The 17,038-nt window shown below is 35.2% G+C and overlaps 1 protein-coding gene and 1 non-coding gene across 2 annotated transcripts in view; both read right to left on the bottom strand.

Moving 5' to 3' along the window:
- The window catches only part of COL4A5 (collagen type IV alpha 5 chain), a 229,980-nt gene that overhangs the window by 31,317 nt on the left and 181,625 nt on the right, over positions 1-17,038 (bottom strand). The window contains exons 34-37 of the mRNA XM_020898386.2: positions 15,745-15,843; positions 14,187-14,276; positions 13,519-13,658; positions 167-293 (exon numbers count right to left, since the gene is read on the bottom strand). Of these exons, the coding sequence (XP_020754045.1) occupies positions 167-293; positions 13,519-13,658; positions 14,187-14,276; positions 15,745-15,843 (456 nt within the window). The remainder of the gene's footprint in view (positions 1-166; positions 294-13,518; positions 13,659-14,186; positions 14,277-15,744; positions 15,844-17,038) is intronic.
- LOC139033292 (small nucleolar RNA U3) lies at positions 3,583-3,793 on the bottom strand. The gene has a single exon (XR_011485907.1). It is a non-coding gene; the product is annotated as a small nucleolar RNA U3 (small nucleolar RNA).

The raw sequence follows: 17,038 nt of genomic DNA, 5'->3' as shown, positions 1-17,038 counted from the left end.
AATTTGGGCAAAAATAGAAAAGTAAAAGAGAGAGTCCGAGATTGCACTGCTGGTCAGTATCTGGTTGGGAAATAGAACAGAGGTCTGTCAACTAAGACGTTGCTTTATGACAGATTAGAGTAAATAAGGAAGGAGAGAAAGAAGCATTTAAGAAAAGTAGTATTACCAGGAAATCCAGGAAGGCCTGGTTGTCCTTTTGCTCCAGGGGTCCCTGGTAATCCAGGCAAACCAGTTTCTCCCATAGAACCTTTGATACCAGGGTTCCCTGGGTATCCAGGCAGACCAGGTTCACCCTAAAAATATGAATAAAAAGATAAAACTGAAGTCTACATGATTTGGATTATATAACAACATAAAATTATTCATAGAGCTTTTACTGGATGTCAGGTATTCTGTAAGTGCTTTACATAAATTGCTTTATTTAATCATCAAAACAGCCCTTTGAGTTAGGCTTTATCATCTCCATTTAGAAATGAGAAAATTGAAATTTTGGAGAAACTCAAGTGCCTAAGGTCTCTGGTAAGTAGCAGAATTGGGATTCGAACCAAGGTCTGTCAGATTCCAGATCTCATGCTATTCCCATGAAATGTAGATGCATTATTCTCTTTAATACTAACAACTCTATAAGAAAGACACTATTATCCCCATTTTACAGTGATGTAGCTAATAAGTGGTGGAATCCGAATTTGGGTCCAGGTAGCTTGATTTCAAAACATGTGATCATCATCCCTAGCATGCTACAATGAAATTAATTGCTTACAATAAGCGTGCCAAATAATAACCACAGTAGGTTCTATTGTAAAAGAGAAATTTCATCTTCACATGAAGAAGTCTATGAATTCTTCACTAGACATCCCAAATCCCCATTTCTTCCATGAAAACTTCCAGGACAAAGACAGCTTACCTTAAAAATTAGGGTAGGTTCTTATTCCATTATGCTTATAATGGTTTCACATATGCATGTCTTGACTCTTCAACTACACTGAAAACTTCTTTGTGGTCAGAGATAATTCATATATAGCCACTTTTGCTCAACAAATATTTGCATTGTTTTCTTCTAATAAAGCCTTAGAAGAATTCATACCCATTTTCACAATTAAAACAATTTTTCCCAATAACAGTGAGAATATATATGATAACACTAAATCTACTGTGGTGTTTCCTGCTCTGCTCATGAGAACTGTGACCTGTCCAACAAAGTATTCAACATCACCTACCGAATATTTCCTTCTTCATTTAGTGCTTATGCTTGTCTAGGTGCATAAGATCATCTATTTGTGACTCAAGTGTTTCTACATTATGTTAAAAGCTTTTTAAATGAATGACTTTTCTCCTTACATCCTATTTTTTAAAAAGTTAACAATCTTGGACTTGGAATACATGTACTTTTGTCTGAACACTTATAAATCAAACATGTGGCACATTTTTACACACATAATAGGTATACAATTAAAGTTTGGATTGAACTGGTTCCATCTTAGGTATTTATAAAAAAAGCTTTGAATAAAGAATCATAATTCTTATTATTCATGAACCAATGATATTTATATATCAAAATTTAAAAAAACAAGAAGAAAATAACATTATCCTGCTAGTGGTAAACATGCAAGGCAGTAGACAAACTTTTGATTATTTATAATAAAGTATGTTAAATTCTACAAAAAAAAAACCCATATTGCAATTTCAACCAGTACTTGTTTCCTAATACAGTTCTTACCACCCTATGGCCTTACTCCTTCAAACCAACTAAATTGTAAAAAAGAAAGTAAATATTTCACTAGAACTTCTGAAAAGGACTAAAATTTTCTAGCTTAAGTTTCATCTAAGCTTTTATTATTTATACACTTGCAGAAAAAAAATGAGTTTTAAAAAAAGATATGTAAGATGTGAAAAAGAGAGCACTCAGAAAATCAACAAACTGGCCAAGAATCCTGTAAATCATTCTGAGAAGGGAAACTTCTAGTCTATGTAATAGTCTCAGCAAAAGCTAGGCATCATTTAAATATTCTTAAACCATAAGTATCTACATTTATTCTAATATCAAGCTTTGATAGAATTCTTCTAAAATTTAGATATAATTGACATATTAGTTTCAGGTGTACAACATAATGATTCAGTATTCATATATATTATAAAATGATCATCATGGTAAGTTCAGTTAATACTAATCATCATACATAGTTTTACAATTTTTGTTCTTGTGATGAAAAGTGATGAAAAGTTTTAAACAATTTTGAATATACAGTACAGCATTATTAACTATAGTCACCATGCTGTATATTATATCCCCATCACTTAATTATCTTATTGCTAGAGGTTTGTACTTGTTAACCCCTTTCATCTATTTCATCTATTTCCCCTGCCTCTAGCAACCACCAATATATTCTCTGTACCCATGAACTTGGTTTTTGTTTTATTGTTTTGATTTTGTTTATTTGGTTTTAGATTCCACATATAAATGATATCATATGGTATTTGTCTTTGACTTATTTTATTTAGGATAATATTCTCAAGGTCCATCTAAGTTGCCACAAATAGCAAGATTTCATTCTTTTTTATACACTACTTCTTTATCCATTTATCTGCCAGTGGACATTTAGGTTGCTTCCACAGCTTGGCTATTGTACATAATATTGCAATGAACAGAGGAGTGCAAATATCTTTTCTAGTTATTCTCTGGATAAATACCCAGAAGGGGAGCTGCTGGATCATATTGCATAGTTCTATTTTTAACTTTATGAGGAACAATGATAGTGTTTACCATAGTGGCTGCATATATTTACAGTCCCACCAACAGTATGCAAGGGTTCCTTTTCTCCACATCTTGGCCAGCACTTGTTATTTTTTGGGTTTTTTTTATAATAATCATTCAAAAAGGTATGAGGTGATATCTCATTATGACTTTGATTTGCATTTTCCTGATGATTAGTGATACTGAGAACCTTTACATGTACTTGTTGGCCATATGTATGCCTTTTTCGAAAAAATGTCTGTTCAAATTCTCTGCTCATTATTTAATCAGATTGGCTTTTTGTTACTGAGTTATTTGAGTTCTTGTCTTTATATATTTTGGATACTAACCTCTAATCAGATATATGACTTGCAATTTTTTTTTCCATTTAGTAGCTTGTCTTTTCATTTTGTTGATTTCCTTTGCTTTGCAGATGTATTTTAGTTTGATGTAATCCCACTAATTTATTTCTTCTTGATTTTGTTGCCTTTGCTTTGGTGTCAAGTTAAAAAGCTCATTGCCAAGACCAGTGTTAAGGAGTTTACTATCTGTGTTTTCTTTTAGTTTTATGGTCTCAGGTCTTATGTTCAAATCTTTGATGTACTTTGAGTTGATTTTTGTGTATGATGTAAAATAGTGCTCCAGTTTCTTCCTTTTTTTTTTTTGCATGTGGCTGTCCAATTCTCCCAACACCATTTATTGAAGAGACTGTCCCTTTTCCACTGTATAATCTTGGCTTCTTTGTTATAAGTTAATTGACCATACATGCTTGAGTCTATTTCTGGGACATCTATTCTGCTCCATTGATCTATGTGTCCATTTTGTGTGAATTCCATACTGTTTGTTTTATTTCAGCTCAGACAACATTCTTTCCCTCTTACTCTCCCAAAGGAAGAGAACAATCATCAAGGACTAATGGCAGTTGCAGAAGCAACACCAAGAGCTGGCTTCATATTCAGGAGAGACTGCTATGCATACTCTTTGTGGTTTTGGGTAGTCCACACATTCAGAGGGACTTCTCTAGTGACAAAGTACAGAAATGAGTCTTGAAAGTATAGTCTTCATCCTGTTTCGATTATTATAGTCTTGAAATATAGTTTGAAATCAGGGAGTATGACGTCTCCAGTTTTGTACATTTTTCTATTGCTTTGGCTATTTTGGGGGCTTCCCTTATAGCTCAGTCAGTAAAGAATCTGCCTGCAATGCTGGAGACCTGGGTTCGATTCCTGGGTTGGGAAGATCCCCTGGAGAAGGAAATGGCAACCCACCCCAGTATTCTTGCCTGGAGAATCCCATGGACAGAGAAGCCTGGCAGGCTACAGTCCATGGGGTTGCAAGAGTGAACATGACTTAATGCTGTCTTTGGCTATTTTGGGGTCTTCTATGATTTCATACAAATTTTAGGATTGTTTGTTCTATTTTGTGAAAAATGTCATTGGAATATTATAGGGATTGCAGTGAATCTACAGACTGCTTTGGTAGAATGGACATTTAAATAATATTATTTATTCTAATCCATAAGCATGGAATATCTTTACTTTTCTTTGTGCCTTCTTCAATTTCTTTCATCAGTGTCTTACAGTTTTCAGTGGACAGTTCCCTTTGTTAAATTTATCCCTAGATATTTTATTCTTTTTGATGCAGTGATAACTGGAATTGTTTTCTTAAGTTTTCTTTCTGCTAGTTTGATTAGTGTATAGAAACACAACAGATTTTTAAAATACTTATTTGGCATCCTACAAATTGAATTTGTTTATTTTAATAGTTTTTTGATTTTTATATATATAATGTGTCATTTGCAAATAGGAACAGTTTTACTTCTTCCTTTTCTATTTGATTGCTTACTTCTTTTCCTGGCCTAATTGCTCTGGCTAGGACTTCCAGTGCTATGTTGAGTAAAAGCGCAAGGGTGGGCATCCTTGCTTGTTCCTAATCTCAGAGGAAAAGTTTTCAAGTTTTCACCACTGAGAATGATGCTAGTTGTGGGCTTATCTTGTATGGCCTTTATTATGCTGAGGTATGTTCCCTATATACCTACTTTGTTGAGGTTTTTTTTTTTAATCATATGTGGGTGTTGCATTTTGTCAAATGCTTCTTCTGCATCCATTGAGATGATCATATGATTTTTACCCTTCATTTTGTTAATGTAGTGTATCATATTGCTTGATTTACAGAAGTTGAGCCATCCTTGCACCTCTGGAATAAATTCCTCTCAATAATGGTGTTTGATCCTTTTAATGCATTGGAGTTTGGTTTACTAATATTTTATTGAGGATTTTTTCATCTATGTTTACTAGTGTAATTTTCTCTTTTGTTGCCTCCTTGTGTGATTTTGGTATCAGGGTAATGATGGCTTCACAAAATTAATTTGGAAATGTTCCTTTGTCCTCTATTTTTTGGGAAGAGTTTGAGAAGGATTGGTATCAGTTCGTCTTTAAACTTTTGGTAGAACTCAACAATGACACTATCTGGTTCCAGACTTTTGTTTGTTGGGAGCTTTGATATAACTGAAAATGGAATATATATCATCCCTGATGAGTCAAATTTAACATTGTGAAACTAACAAATATAGTAGCACTGTAAGACTAGAAAGCCATTTTTTAAAACTTTTAATTGGAGGATAATTGCTTTTACATATTGTGTTGGTTTCTGCCACACATCAACATGAATCAGTCATAGGTATACATATGTCCCCTCCCTCTTGAACCTTCCTCCCACACCATCCTACCCCTCACAGAGCACCTGATTTGAGCTCCCTGCATCTACAGCAAATTCCCACTGCCTATCTGTTTTACATATGATAATGTATATGTTTCCATGCTACTCTCTCAATTCATCCCACCCTCTCCTTCCCCCACTGTGTCCACAAGTCTGTTTTCTATGTCTGCATCTCCACTGCTGCTCTGCAAATAGGTTCATCAGTACCATCTTTCTAGATTCCATATATATGCATCAATATACAATATTTGTTTTTCTCTTTCTGACTTACTTCACTCTGGATAACAGGCTCTAGGTTCATCCAGCTCATTAGAACTGACTCAAATGTGTTTTTTTTTATGGCTAATATTCCATTATGTATATGTACCACATCTTTTTATCCATTCATCTGTCAATGGACATCTAGGTTGTTTCCATGTCCTAGCTATTGTAAATAGTGTTGCAATGAACACTGGGGTACATGTGTCTCTTTCATTTGTAGTTTTCTCAGGGTATATATATGCCCAGTGAATGTGATTGTTGGGTCATGTGGTTCTATTCTTAGGTTTTTTTTTTTTTTAAGGAAATCTCCATACTGTTCTCCATAGTAGTTGTATCAATTTACATTCCCACCAACAGTGCAAGAGGGTTCCCTTTTCTCCACACCCTCTCCAGCACTTATTGTTTGTAGATTTTTTGATGATGGCCATTCTGACTGGTGTGAGGTAATACCTCATTGTAGTTTTGATTTGCATTTCTCGAATAATGAGCAGTGTTGAGCATCTTTTCATTGTTTTTTAGCCATCTGTATGTCTTCTCTGGAGAAATGTCTGTTTAGGTCTTCTACTCATTTTTTGATTGGGTTGTTTTCTTGATGTTGAGCTGTATGAGCTGCTTATATATTCTGGATATTAATCGTTTGCCAGTTGTTTCTATTGCAATTTTTTTTCTCCCATTCTGAGGGTTGTCTTTTCATCTTGTTTATGATTTCCTTTGCTGTGCAAAAGCTTTTAATTAAGTCCCATTTGTTTATTTTTATTTCCATTACTCTAGGAGGTGGGTCAAAGAGGATCTTGCTGTGATTTATGTCAAAGAGTGTACTGCCTATGTTTTCCTCTAAGAACTTTATAGTTTCTGGCCTTACATTTAAGTCTTTAATCCATTTTGAGGGTTTTATTTTTCTGTATGATGTTAGGAAGTGATCTAGTTTCATTCTTTTACATGTAGTTGTCCAGTTTTCCCAGCACCACTTATTGAAGAGGGTGTACAGATGGAGAGATATACCATGTTCTTGGAATGGAAGAATCAATATTGTGATGATGACTGTACTATCCAAGTAATCTACAAATTCAGTGCAATCCCTATTAAACTAACAACAGTATTTTTCACAGAACTAAAACAAAAAATTCACAAGTTTGTATGGAAACACAAAAGACCCCAAATAGCCAAAGCAATCTTGAGAAAGAAAAATGGAGCTGGAGGAATCAACTTTCCTGACTTCAGATTATACTACAAAGCTACAGTCATCAAGACAGTATGGTACTGGCACAAAAACAGAAATATAGACCAATGGAACAAGATAGAAAGCCCAGAGATAAACTCACACACCTATGGGCACCTTATCTTTGACAAAGGAGGCAAGAACATACAATAGAATGCTTTTTAACAAGCCTGAAACTAGAACTGTTTTCAAGATCACTGTACTGTATAACAGGCAGTCCATGTAGAAATACCTGTCAGGTTGATAACTTTTTTGGCTTTTAAAATTCAAATTGGTAAACTAAGAGCGTTTGGATCATAGTCATTCTCTACTATCTGTTAATAACAGGATCTCCCTTCCATTCCATGCAATAACTTAAGACATGGAATAAAATATCACGCTGACCTCAATATACAAAATAGAAGACATCAAAGTTGGTGAAATAGCTAATACTGTTTGTTATTGTGTTCTATTATAATATTGAAGAAGTGCTGCCAGTAGGGGAAAAAAAAACCAGGATGAGTTGAAAATATTTGGTGAGAAAGGGTAAAAACCATATTTCGTTTTATGGCAAGAAGAGTATTACAACAGTAGTCCAATCATTTGGAAGCTATGATTCCCACATAATTATTAAATTTTTACAGTTCAATTTATATTTGGAGATTAAAGATACCATGAACCAAGCCATATATAGGTTCCTCTTTAGTTAGGAAATATTAATGATAGGGATACTAAAGAGTGAATGCAGAGATACTCTTAGTTAACATTTTACTAAATGATGTAGCAAAGGCAGTATAAAACAATATCTTCAAGCCCACATGCTACTTACCTCTCCCAGGTAGTGAAATTTTAAGCTAATGGGGGCAAATTGATAAATAATGGCTCAAAGTTGCTTGAGCAGGCCAAAACATGGTACATGGGGTTCAAAGTACATGTTAAAGTGATGAACTTAGAGAAAAGGTAGGTGATGAACTCAGAGAAAAATATTATGAACTAAGTTTGTAACATAATAGGCCCTATAGTATCCTTTACCACCCAAGGAAGAGAAAATCTTTAGTAACTATAGGTCTATTCAGAAAATCTATTCTTTATCATTCAGCCTTGGAAAATTGTATGTTTTTAGGAATTTGTCCATTTCAAAGTTATCCAATTTGTTTTTGTACACTTGTTCACAGTACTCTCATCTTTTTTATTTCTGTAAATTTAGTGGTGATGTGCCCTCTTTCATTTCTAATTTTAAGTATGTGAGTCCTCTCTCTCTTAGCCAATCTAGCTCAATGTTTTTCAATTGTGTTTATCTTTTTGAAAGAACAACCTCTTGGTTTTCTTCATTTTCTCTATTGTTTTTAATCTCTACTGTATTTATTGCTGCTTTAATCTTTATTATTTCCTTCCTTCTACCAGTTTTGGGGTTGAGTTTGTTCTTTTTCTAGTTCCTGAAGGTTATAATGCTAAATTCTGATTTAGGATCTTTCTTCTTCAATGCACGTATTTACACTATAAATTGCCTTGTTAACATTACTTTTGCTGGCTTGTATAAGCTTTGGAATTTTGTGTTTTCACTTGTCTCAAGATGTTTTCTAATTTCATTTGTGTTCTCATCTTTGCCCCACTGGTTGTTAAGAGTATGTCCTTTAATTTCTACATATTTGTGAATTTTCCAGCTTTCCTTTTGCTGTTTACAATCTAATGTAATGAGAAAAGGATCTTTGTATGGTTCCAATGTTTTAAAATTTATTAAGACATATTTTGTGGCCTAACATACACTCTGTTCTGAAGAATGTTTCTTGTGCACTTGAAAAAAAAATGTATACCCTGATGTTGTGAGATGGCCTGTTCTGATGATAGCCATTCTGACTGGTGTGAGCTGATATCTCACTGTAGTTTTGATTTTCATTTCTCTAATAACTGGGGTGGCATGTTCTGTATAGGTCTGTTAGGCCTGACTGACTTTGCCCATTTAAAAATTGGTCTACTTCCTTATTGAATTAAGAGTTTTTAAAAAAAATATATTCTGGATACAAATCTCTTGTCTGATATATCATTTGCAAATATTTTCTCCCTTTCCCTGGGTTGTCTTTTCACTTTTTGACATTATCATTTGCAGCATAATATTTTCAGTTCAGTTCAGTCGCTCAGTCGTGTCCGATTCTTTGTGACCCCATGAATCGCAGCACGCCAGGCCTTCCTGTCCATCACCAACTCCCGGAGTCTACCCAAACTCATGTCCTTCAAGTCAGTGATGCCATCCAGTCATCTCATCCTCTGTCATCCCCTTCTCCTCCTGCCCCCAATCCCTCCCAGCATCAGGGTCTTTTCCAATGAGTCAACTTTTTGCATGAGGTGGCCAAAGTACTGGAGTTTCAGCTTCAGCATCAGTCCTTCCAATGAACACCCAGGACTGATCTTCCTTTAGGATGGACTGGTTGGCTCTCCTTGCAGTCCAAGGGACTCTCAAGAGTCTTCTCCAACACCACAGTTCAAAAGCATCAATTTTTCGGCACTCAGCTTTCTTCACTGTCCAACTCTCACATCCATATATGACCACTGGAAAAACCATAGCCTTGACTAGACAGACCTTTGTTGGCAAAGTAATGTCTCTGCTTTTTAGTATGCTATCTAGGTTGGTCATAACTTTCCTTCCAAGGAGTAAGCGTCTTTTAATTTCATGGCTGCAATCACCATCTGCAGTGATTTTGGAGCCAAAAAAAATTAAGTCTGACACTGTTTCCACTGTTTCCCCATCTATTTGCCATGAGGTGATGGGACCAGATGCCATGATCTTAGTTTTCTGAATGTTGAGCTTTAAGCCAACTTTTTCACTCTCCTCTTTCACTTTCATCAGGAAGCTTTTTAGTTCCTTTTTACTTTCTGCCATAAGGGTGGTGTCATCTGCATATCGGAGGTTATTGATATTTCTCCTGGCAATCTTGATTCTACCTTGTGCTTCCCGCCCAGTGTTTCTCATGATGTTTTAACATGGTTTAATTTATTTATTTTTCTTTAGTTGCTTGAGTGTTTGGTGCCATGTTTAAGAAATAATTATCCTAACCCAAGGTCATAAGATATGTTTTCTTCTAAGATTTTCTGCTAGTCAATTTTGGCAAAAAATCTATCTAGGATTATGACAAGAATTGTTCTGAGTCTGTAGTATGATTAGATTATAAGAAGGAGTAATGGAAGCTAGCAACTTTATGCCACATTAAAAGAATATAGTCATTAAATATAAGAGTTATAGAAATCTTAGATATTATCTAGTCCACCTCTCTCATCTCACAAATATTATGTATTTATATTATGTACTTTATAATTTACAAAGTGTTTTTTAATCTAATTGAAACCTCACAATAACTCTGTGTAATAGGTTATATAATTCTTCTTTCTATTTTACTGACAAAGTAATGAAGATAGAAAAGAATTAAGTGACTTACAAGGTCATTCAGACAGACTCGGGACTGATGCTTCTGCCTATAGATTCCCTGTCCAGGGTTTTCAGTGTACTTATATTTATGCTTTTTGACTAACAAGGACACTCTCTCATAAAGTGTGTCATTTGTAAAACAAAGTACCATCTGAGCTTTTACCACTATCCTTACTTCTTAACAACTCACTAATTACAAAATTTTTTTCCTTATGCTTGACATCTCCTAATCATACTATCATGTTCCTGAAACTTTTATTCTACTCTTCTTTTACAGTAATAGGCAGGAAGTCCTCATTTTTCTCAATAGTATGGGACTACAAAAATGAAAATGCAAGATGAAACCATGTAACGAGATTTAAAAAAAATCAATGGGAAAAACATGACCATTCTATGACCTTTAAAAGTTTTTCTCATAACATTAAGATCCTCTTCATATCAGTTACATACATAAAGAGAGTCAAGTTCATATGTTGATCATTTAATCTTCACCAGCTTTCTTGGCTGCACATCTAAAGTCTCTCAAATGGTGGCAAGGTAAACATTCCTTTGGTTGGCTATTTCATCTCTAATTACATCAATATCAGATATAAATTTCACTTCCAGTGTTATACCTTTCCTTTTTAAACTGTACTTTCATCACTGTTGATCAGTTTTCTCTTTGATTATTCACTTTTGTTAAACTTCAAGTTGGTTGTCAATGAGAGACAGAGGCAACACACCTGCATGCTTTGCTGTCAATGCATGATGGGAAAACAGATTCACAGTGACTAATTATTGACAGAATTTGAAAGAAGTGAAATGAGCTCACTGATCATGATGCACAGTAGTTATTTACATAGTGGTTTAGGGACTGAAGACTAATATATCATGGTAACTTAAACCTGATCTGTATTGTTGTGGACTGATGTCATTTAACCAATCTGTGGTAACAAATTTGTCATGTCAGACTGTACAAAGCAAAGACTGCCTGCATCTATTAGAACTGAGTGTAAAATCTTATTTTTTAAATGTGTCACCATTTTAAGACAAAATAATACCATCTGAAAGAAACAACAGAATACTTTAAATACAAGATTTCCTGGTTTTATCAACTCTGCAAGTATCCAAGCTTAGTGTAGAATTTGCTTGTTGAAATATACTTGTAGGCTGCATAGAAAAACTAAGAGTTAGCCTCTTACTTAGAGAGTTGAATACACTGTGGACACTGGCCAACTGAAACATATTTTTCTGCTGTAATTTATTATAATTTCAGAGATGAGTTATTATGATCATTTTGGTTCCATTATAAGAATGCTAAAATTCTCTCAGTCTAGAAAAAATATGGATGAAAATATTTATAAAATTTTTAAATGAAATTTAAAATCAATGAGTACAGAATGGAGTTTGTAACAAATGGTTTTAAGTTATATGGATAACTTATTTGGGAAAAATATATAGTTCCTCACCTCACACAACATACAGAAAAGAAAAATTTAAACTCTATACTGCTAATCTGTAATTAATAAGCAGAAATTTCTCTTGATTACTTCTTACAATAAGTTGATTGACTAGGCAATCAAAATATAGCCTTTTGTCTACTATTAACAAGAAATTATCTTAAAAATATTATTCAATGAATTCTTATCTCAGTGAGAGCTTTCACTAATTCCACAATTACTTTTCTAGTACTCTCAAGTTTTGTGTTGTAATTGAATGATTGAACATCATTATGAGACAACATTTCACTGGGAGAAGACACTTGCAATGTATATAATAGACAACGGACGCACCTTGGTTAGTTATAAAATACTTCTGCAAATTAATAGGAATTACTACTCTTTTACATGGAATTAAGCAGTTATCAAATATTTGAAAGTCCAGTGGTTCTTAAACAAGTTCTAAATTTGATTCCTTGAGAAATAAAACCAAAGTTTTCACACTGACTAGCGGCATAGACGGAGAAGGCAATGGCACCCCATTCCAGTATTCTTGCCTAGAAAATCCCATGGACAGAGGAGCCTGGTAGGCTACAGTCCATGGGGTCGCAAGAGTTGGACACGACTAAGTGACTTCACTTTCACTTTTTACTTTCATGCATTGGAGAAGGAAATGGCAACCCACTCCAGCATTCTTGCCTGGAGAATCCCAGGGACGGGGGAGCCTGGTGGGCTGCCATCTATGGGGTCACACAGAGTCAGACACGACTGAAGCAACTTAGCAGCAGCATGAAGGGATATGTAAAACTGTTTCGGAGAACCACTTCATACATGCATTTAAGTATACTATTTCACTTTAATTAATTTTATAAGTTACTTTGCTTGAAGCTGTAATATTACACAGCCATTAAAAAGAATTCATTTGAATCAGTTCTAATGAGATGGATGAAACTGGAGCCCATTATACAGAGTGAAGTAAGCCAGAAAGATAAAGACCAATACAGTATACTAACACACATATATATGGAATTTAGAAAGATGGTAACGATAACCCTATATGCAAAACAGAAAAAGAGACACAGATGTATAGAACAGACTTTTGGACTCTGTGGGAGAAGGCGAGGGTGGGATGTTTCAAGAGAACAGCATCGAAACATGTATATTATCTAGGGTGAAACAGATCACCAGCCCAGGTTGGATGCATGAGACAAGTGCTCGGACCTGATGCACTGGGAAGACCCAGAGGGATTGGGTGGAGAGGGAGGTGGGAGGGGGGATCGGGATGGGGAATACATGTAAATCCATGACTAATTCATGTCAATGTATGACAAAAACCACTACAATATTGTAAAGTAATTAGCCTCCAACTAATAAAAATAAATGAAAAAAAATTTTAAAAAAAGTTACTTTGCTTATAAGCCTCTTCAAGTTAGTTAATAATAATATTAGGACAAAGAACAACAACTCCATCACTAAAAGGGAAAGGAAAACCAAAGCTAGGCAGAAATACGCCTTTTAGTTACTGAAACATACTCAAACAGCAAGACAGAAAATAAAGAAATCAGAAAGATCCCCCCTTCATCCTTTTTTGGATTGGCTGCAAACTCTAAAACACATCTCCTTACAATATAAAAGAGAAAGAATGAATTTCTTGCCCAGAGATTCATGTCACACTACACTATATCACACTATAGTTTAAGGAAGAATTAGGAGCAAGCACAGTGTTAAAGAAAAATCATATCTGCTCAGGCATATACCTGAGTAGGATTACCTTTGGCCCAGGAAGACCTGGAATACCAATGCCTGAAATACCAGGATCACCTTTTTCTCCTTTCTGTCCAGGTAATCCTGGGGAGCCAGGTTGTCCAGGAACTCCAGGAGGTCCAAGAGACCCTTTTGCACCCTGGGGGCCTGTTAAAAACACATAACATGCAATCTTTTACAAAATATTGTATGGGATATATATATAATGCACATGACCACACAGAAAGATTTTTAAAAAGAATTTCACAAAGTCTGATTTATATAATAAAGAGCTTTATAATCAGAATTGTATAAAAGCCTACTTTTAAAGGAAGTTTAAGTGAAAGGGAGTATGTGTTCATGCTAAGTCGCTTCAGTCATGTCAGTCTCTTTGTGACCCTATGAACTGTAACCCTCCAGGTTCTTGGGTCCATGGGATTCTCTAGGCAAGAACACTGGAGTGGGTTGGAAGGGGGTATAGTTGGAGAAAAAAATGTAAGTTTGTGAATTCTTTCTAAAGTTCTGTCTCTTAATTCCCACTTCAAATACTTGTGTAATGAGAGAGCTCTACCCACTGACTGCCTTAGATATCACCTCAGTTTGACTCTGTCAACAACAGTTTCTTTTCTGATAACAAAGATAGTCAACTATCTTCCATTAATGGAACCAAATATTTGGGAAATTTTCATTACTCACCTGGAAAACCCATATCACCTATGCTTCCTTTAAGTCCAGGAGGTCCTGTAAGTCCTGGCATTCCAGGGAGACCAGGGTTACCCTTGGGACCTAGAAAAGTCAAATTGCTTAAAATTAAGACAAGTCAGCAATACTATGGTTGCTTGGTTTCCTGGAATGGGTCATAATTAAAATGAAAGCATGAGGCTGAATGGACCAATTATTAATATATGATAAAGTTTCACAAATCTAACTGGACATTAGACAGGCAAAAGTTATCAAGAAATCTCCTTAGGAACATATTACAATATAATCATAGCAATAGAGGGCTCCCAATACACATTTATTTTAAAATGCAAGAATCTTGTGTCTTGCCCTAAAACTACTCCAATTACCTGAAGGCTTATTTGTTGTACACATATAACTATAACCAGGACATCTTGTTTCTTGCCCTAAAACTATTCCAACCACCTGAAGTCTTATTTGTCATATGTGTATAACTACCTTACTATATTTATCACAGATAAATTCAATTTAAAGAGAGTCTTTTAAAAAGATTCAGAAGCTTTCCCATTGAAAGCCTTATCATGTGCAACCAGAAGAGGAAAGTGGTAACCTGTCACGATACATACACCTTTGGCACATTAAGCCAGGGGTAGGTAAGAGTTGATGGAGAAGTACTGGATTATCTTCCCCCCAACAGTCATGGCTACTGTGTTCAGTCATGGCTGCTGTGTTTGCATTCTTCCCAGAGCTTAGATACTTCAGTTCTATGGTGTCCCCTAGGTATTTTCCAAGGACTACAATGTTGCCTTCAACATTATTTGCTTTTATTTTTTCTTTCACACTGTCTTCTCACTCAGGAAAGAGAATGCAAAGTATATGAAAGATAGATAAGGAGATAATTTTTCCTTCCAACTATATTAAGATAATATAGCATACAGTCCAGAGCAGAATAACTGATCTAAAGGGCTCTTAGGAGGATGGTAACCAGCTACTCTTTATTGTTTAGGGGTCCAACTAAAAGAAAATGGTTTAAGAAGCTGCAAGAAAAAGCTTTATTAGAAACAAAAAAATCCACATTGATTGTAAAAGTGATTAATGCTATAACACATTACCAATGAAGGTTGTGAAATTCTTACTCCTAGAAACTTTTAAAACTAGAAATGGCAGTCATCTGTTTTACATGGTTTAATGATTAACTTGTCTGAAGGCAAAAAAATGAAAAGGGTGAATTCTTTAGGCTCCTAACAGATAACTGTCTAGTCTACATATGCTACAATGTATATAAATAAAATATAGCACCTTACTTGGATGTACTTCTGATTCTGTGTACACTCTGAGGCCACAAAAAAGAAGAAACTGAGTAAAGAAAAACATCCTCCAAGTCTTTTCTGTTGACATTTGTGCCAATGGCAACATTTTTGTCAAGGAGAGGTCCATATCTCAGTAGCTTCCCAAACATATTGCCATGAGCAGATTCAAAATATCACTACACATGATAAATACATAATTACTTTGTTCCAGGGGTCAGGATCAGCCAGCCACCCAACTACTACAGGTGGTTTATCATACTTACCTGATGGTCCTGGCAATCCAGGTTGTCCGCTCAGTCCAGGTTGCCCTGGGTCTCCAGGCAAACCCTGGTAACCTTTTGGCCCTGCAACTCCAGGAATACCTTCCAAGGATGAGTATAAGAAAGACAAGTTAGGCTGGTATTATTAATCATTAAATACATTTTACAAAGCAAGCTACCCAAACTCTGAAATATGAATGAAATACAGGAACCAGTGATATTCTGATATAGTGTGAACCAATAGCACTGGACTCATTAAAATCTCCCAGTTTTTAAAGTAGCTACCATTAAGAACTTCAGAGCACTCAATACTTAAGCCACTTTCTTCTTTGGGCCTGTTTCTTACACTGTAAAATGAAGGAATTGGGGCAGGCCGTCTCTACATTATCTCTTAGATTCTATAACTATCTTTCATAACTTTATATTAAGGCAAATACAGTTTACTGACACTATTTTGCAGAAGGTACAATGGAAAGAGAAGCTTTGCAAGAAGTAAATCAAGAAATGTAATTCATTTTAACAATAATACAAAATTAGGTGGCCTTGCCTCTTTCATGATTATACACAAAATTATAGTAATGTCTTAAAACTCTTGTTTGAGGAGAAATCCCACCAAGCCCTGCTCACAGGGAAACTTATAACGTCTATGTACACACACACACACCCCTGCACACATACTCACACACATACATGGACTGACAATAGCAATGGTTTCAACACAGAAATAGCCACAAACCTTACTTCAATCTGCAAATAAACAAAGTTTAAAAGTTCCATGTTGTTTGAAAGGATATTCTATGTAGATTGGATTGTGTTTTATTTATTGTTTTGTGCTTATTCATATTTTTCCCCTGGTGGTTCAGCTGGTCAAGAATCCGCCTGTAATGCGGAGGACATAGGTTTGATCCCTGGGTAGGGAAGATCCCCTGGAGAAGAGAATGGCTATCCACTCCAGTATTCTTGCCTGGAGAATCCTATGGACTATCCATGGGGTTGCAAAGAGTTGGACACAACTGAGTGACTTCATTTCATGTATTTTCTGATGCTTTGTTATGAATATGTTATAGTTTTATAAAAAGAATAAAGGATTTTTATTTTAAAAATCTGTTATACTTCATATCTAATTTGCTTCTAATAAAATAACTGCAATAACACAATTGTTTCCTAGACCTACTTCCAGCAACCTTCCCCAGGGGTGTTTGGCTGTTCTTAGTCCAATATTTGTTTATTCTTTTAGGTTAGAATAACAGTGAACTGTACTTAAAAATCAAGTGTGATATGGGTATCAAAAATCTGC

Source organism: Odocoileus virginianus, unplaced genomic scaffold (genome assembly GCF_023699985.2).
Source record: "Odocoileus virginianus isolate 20LAN1187 ecotype Illinois unplaced genomic scaffold, Ovbor_1.2 Unplaced_Scaffold_1, whole genome shotgun sequence".
Lineage (NCBI taxonomy): Eukaryota > Metazoa > Chordata > Mammalia > Artiodactyla > Cervidae > Odocoileus > Odocoileus virginianus.
This window is presented reverse-complemented; position numbering and strand designations above follow the sequence as displayed.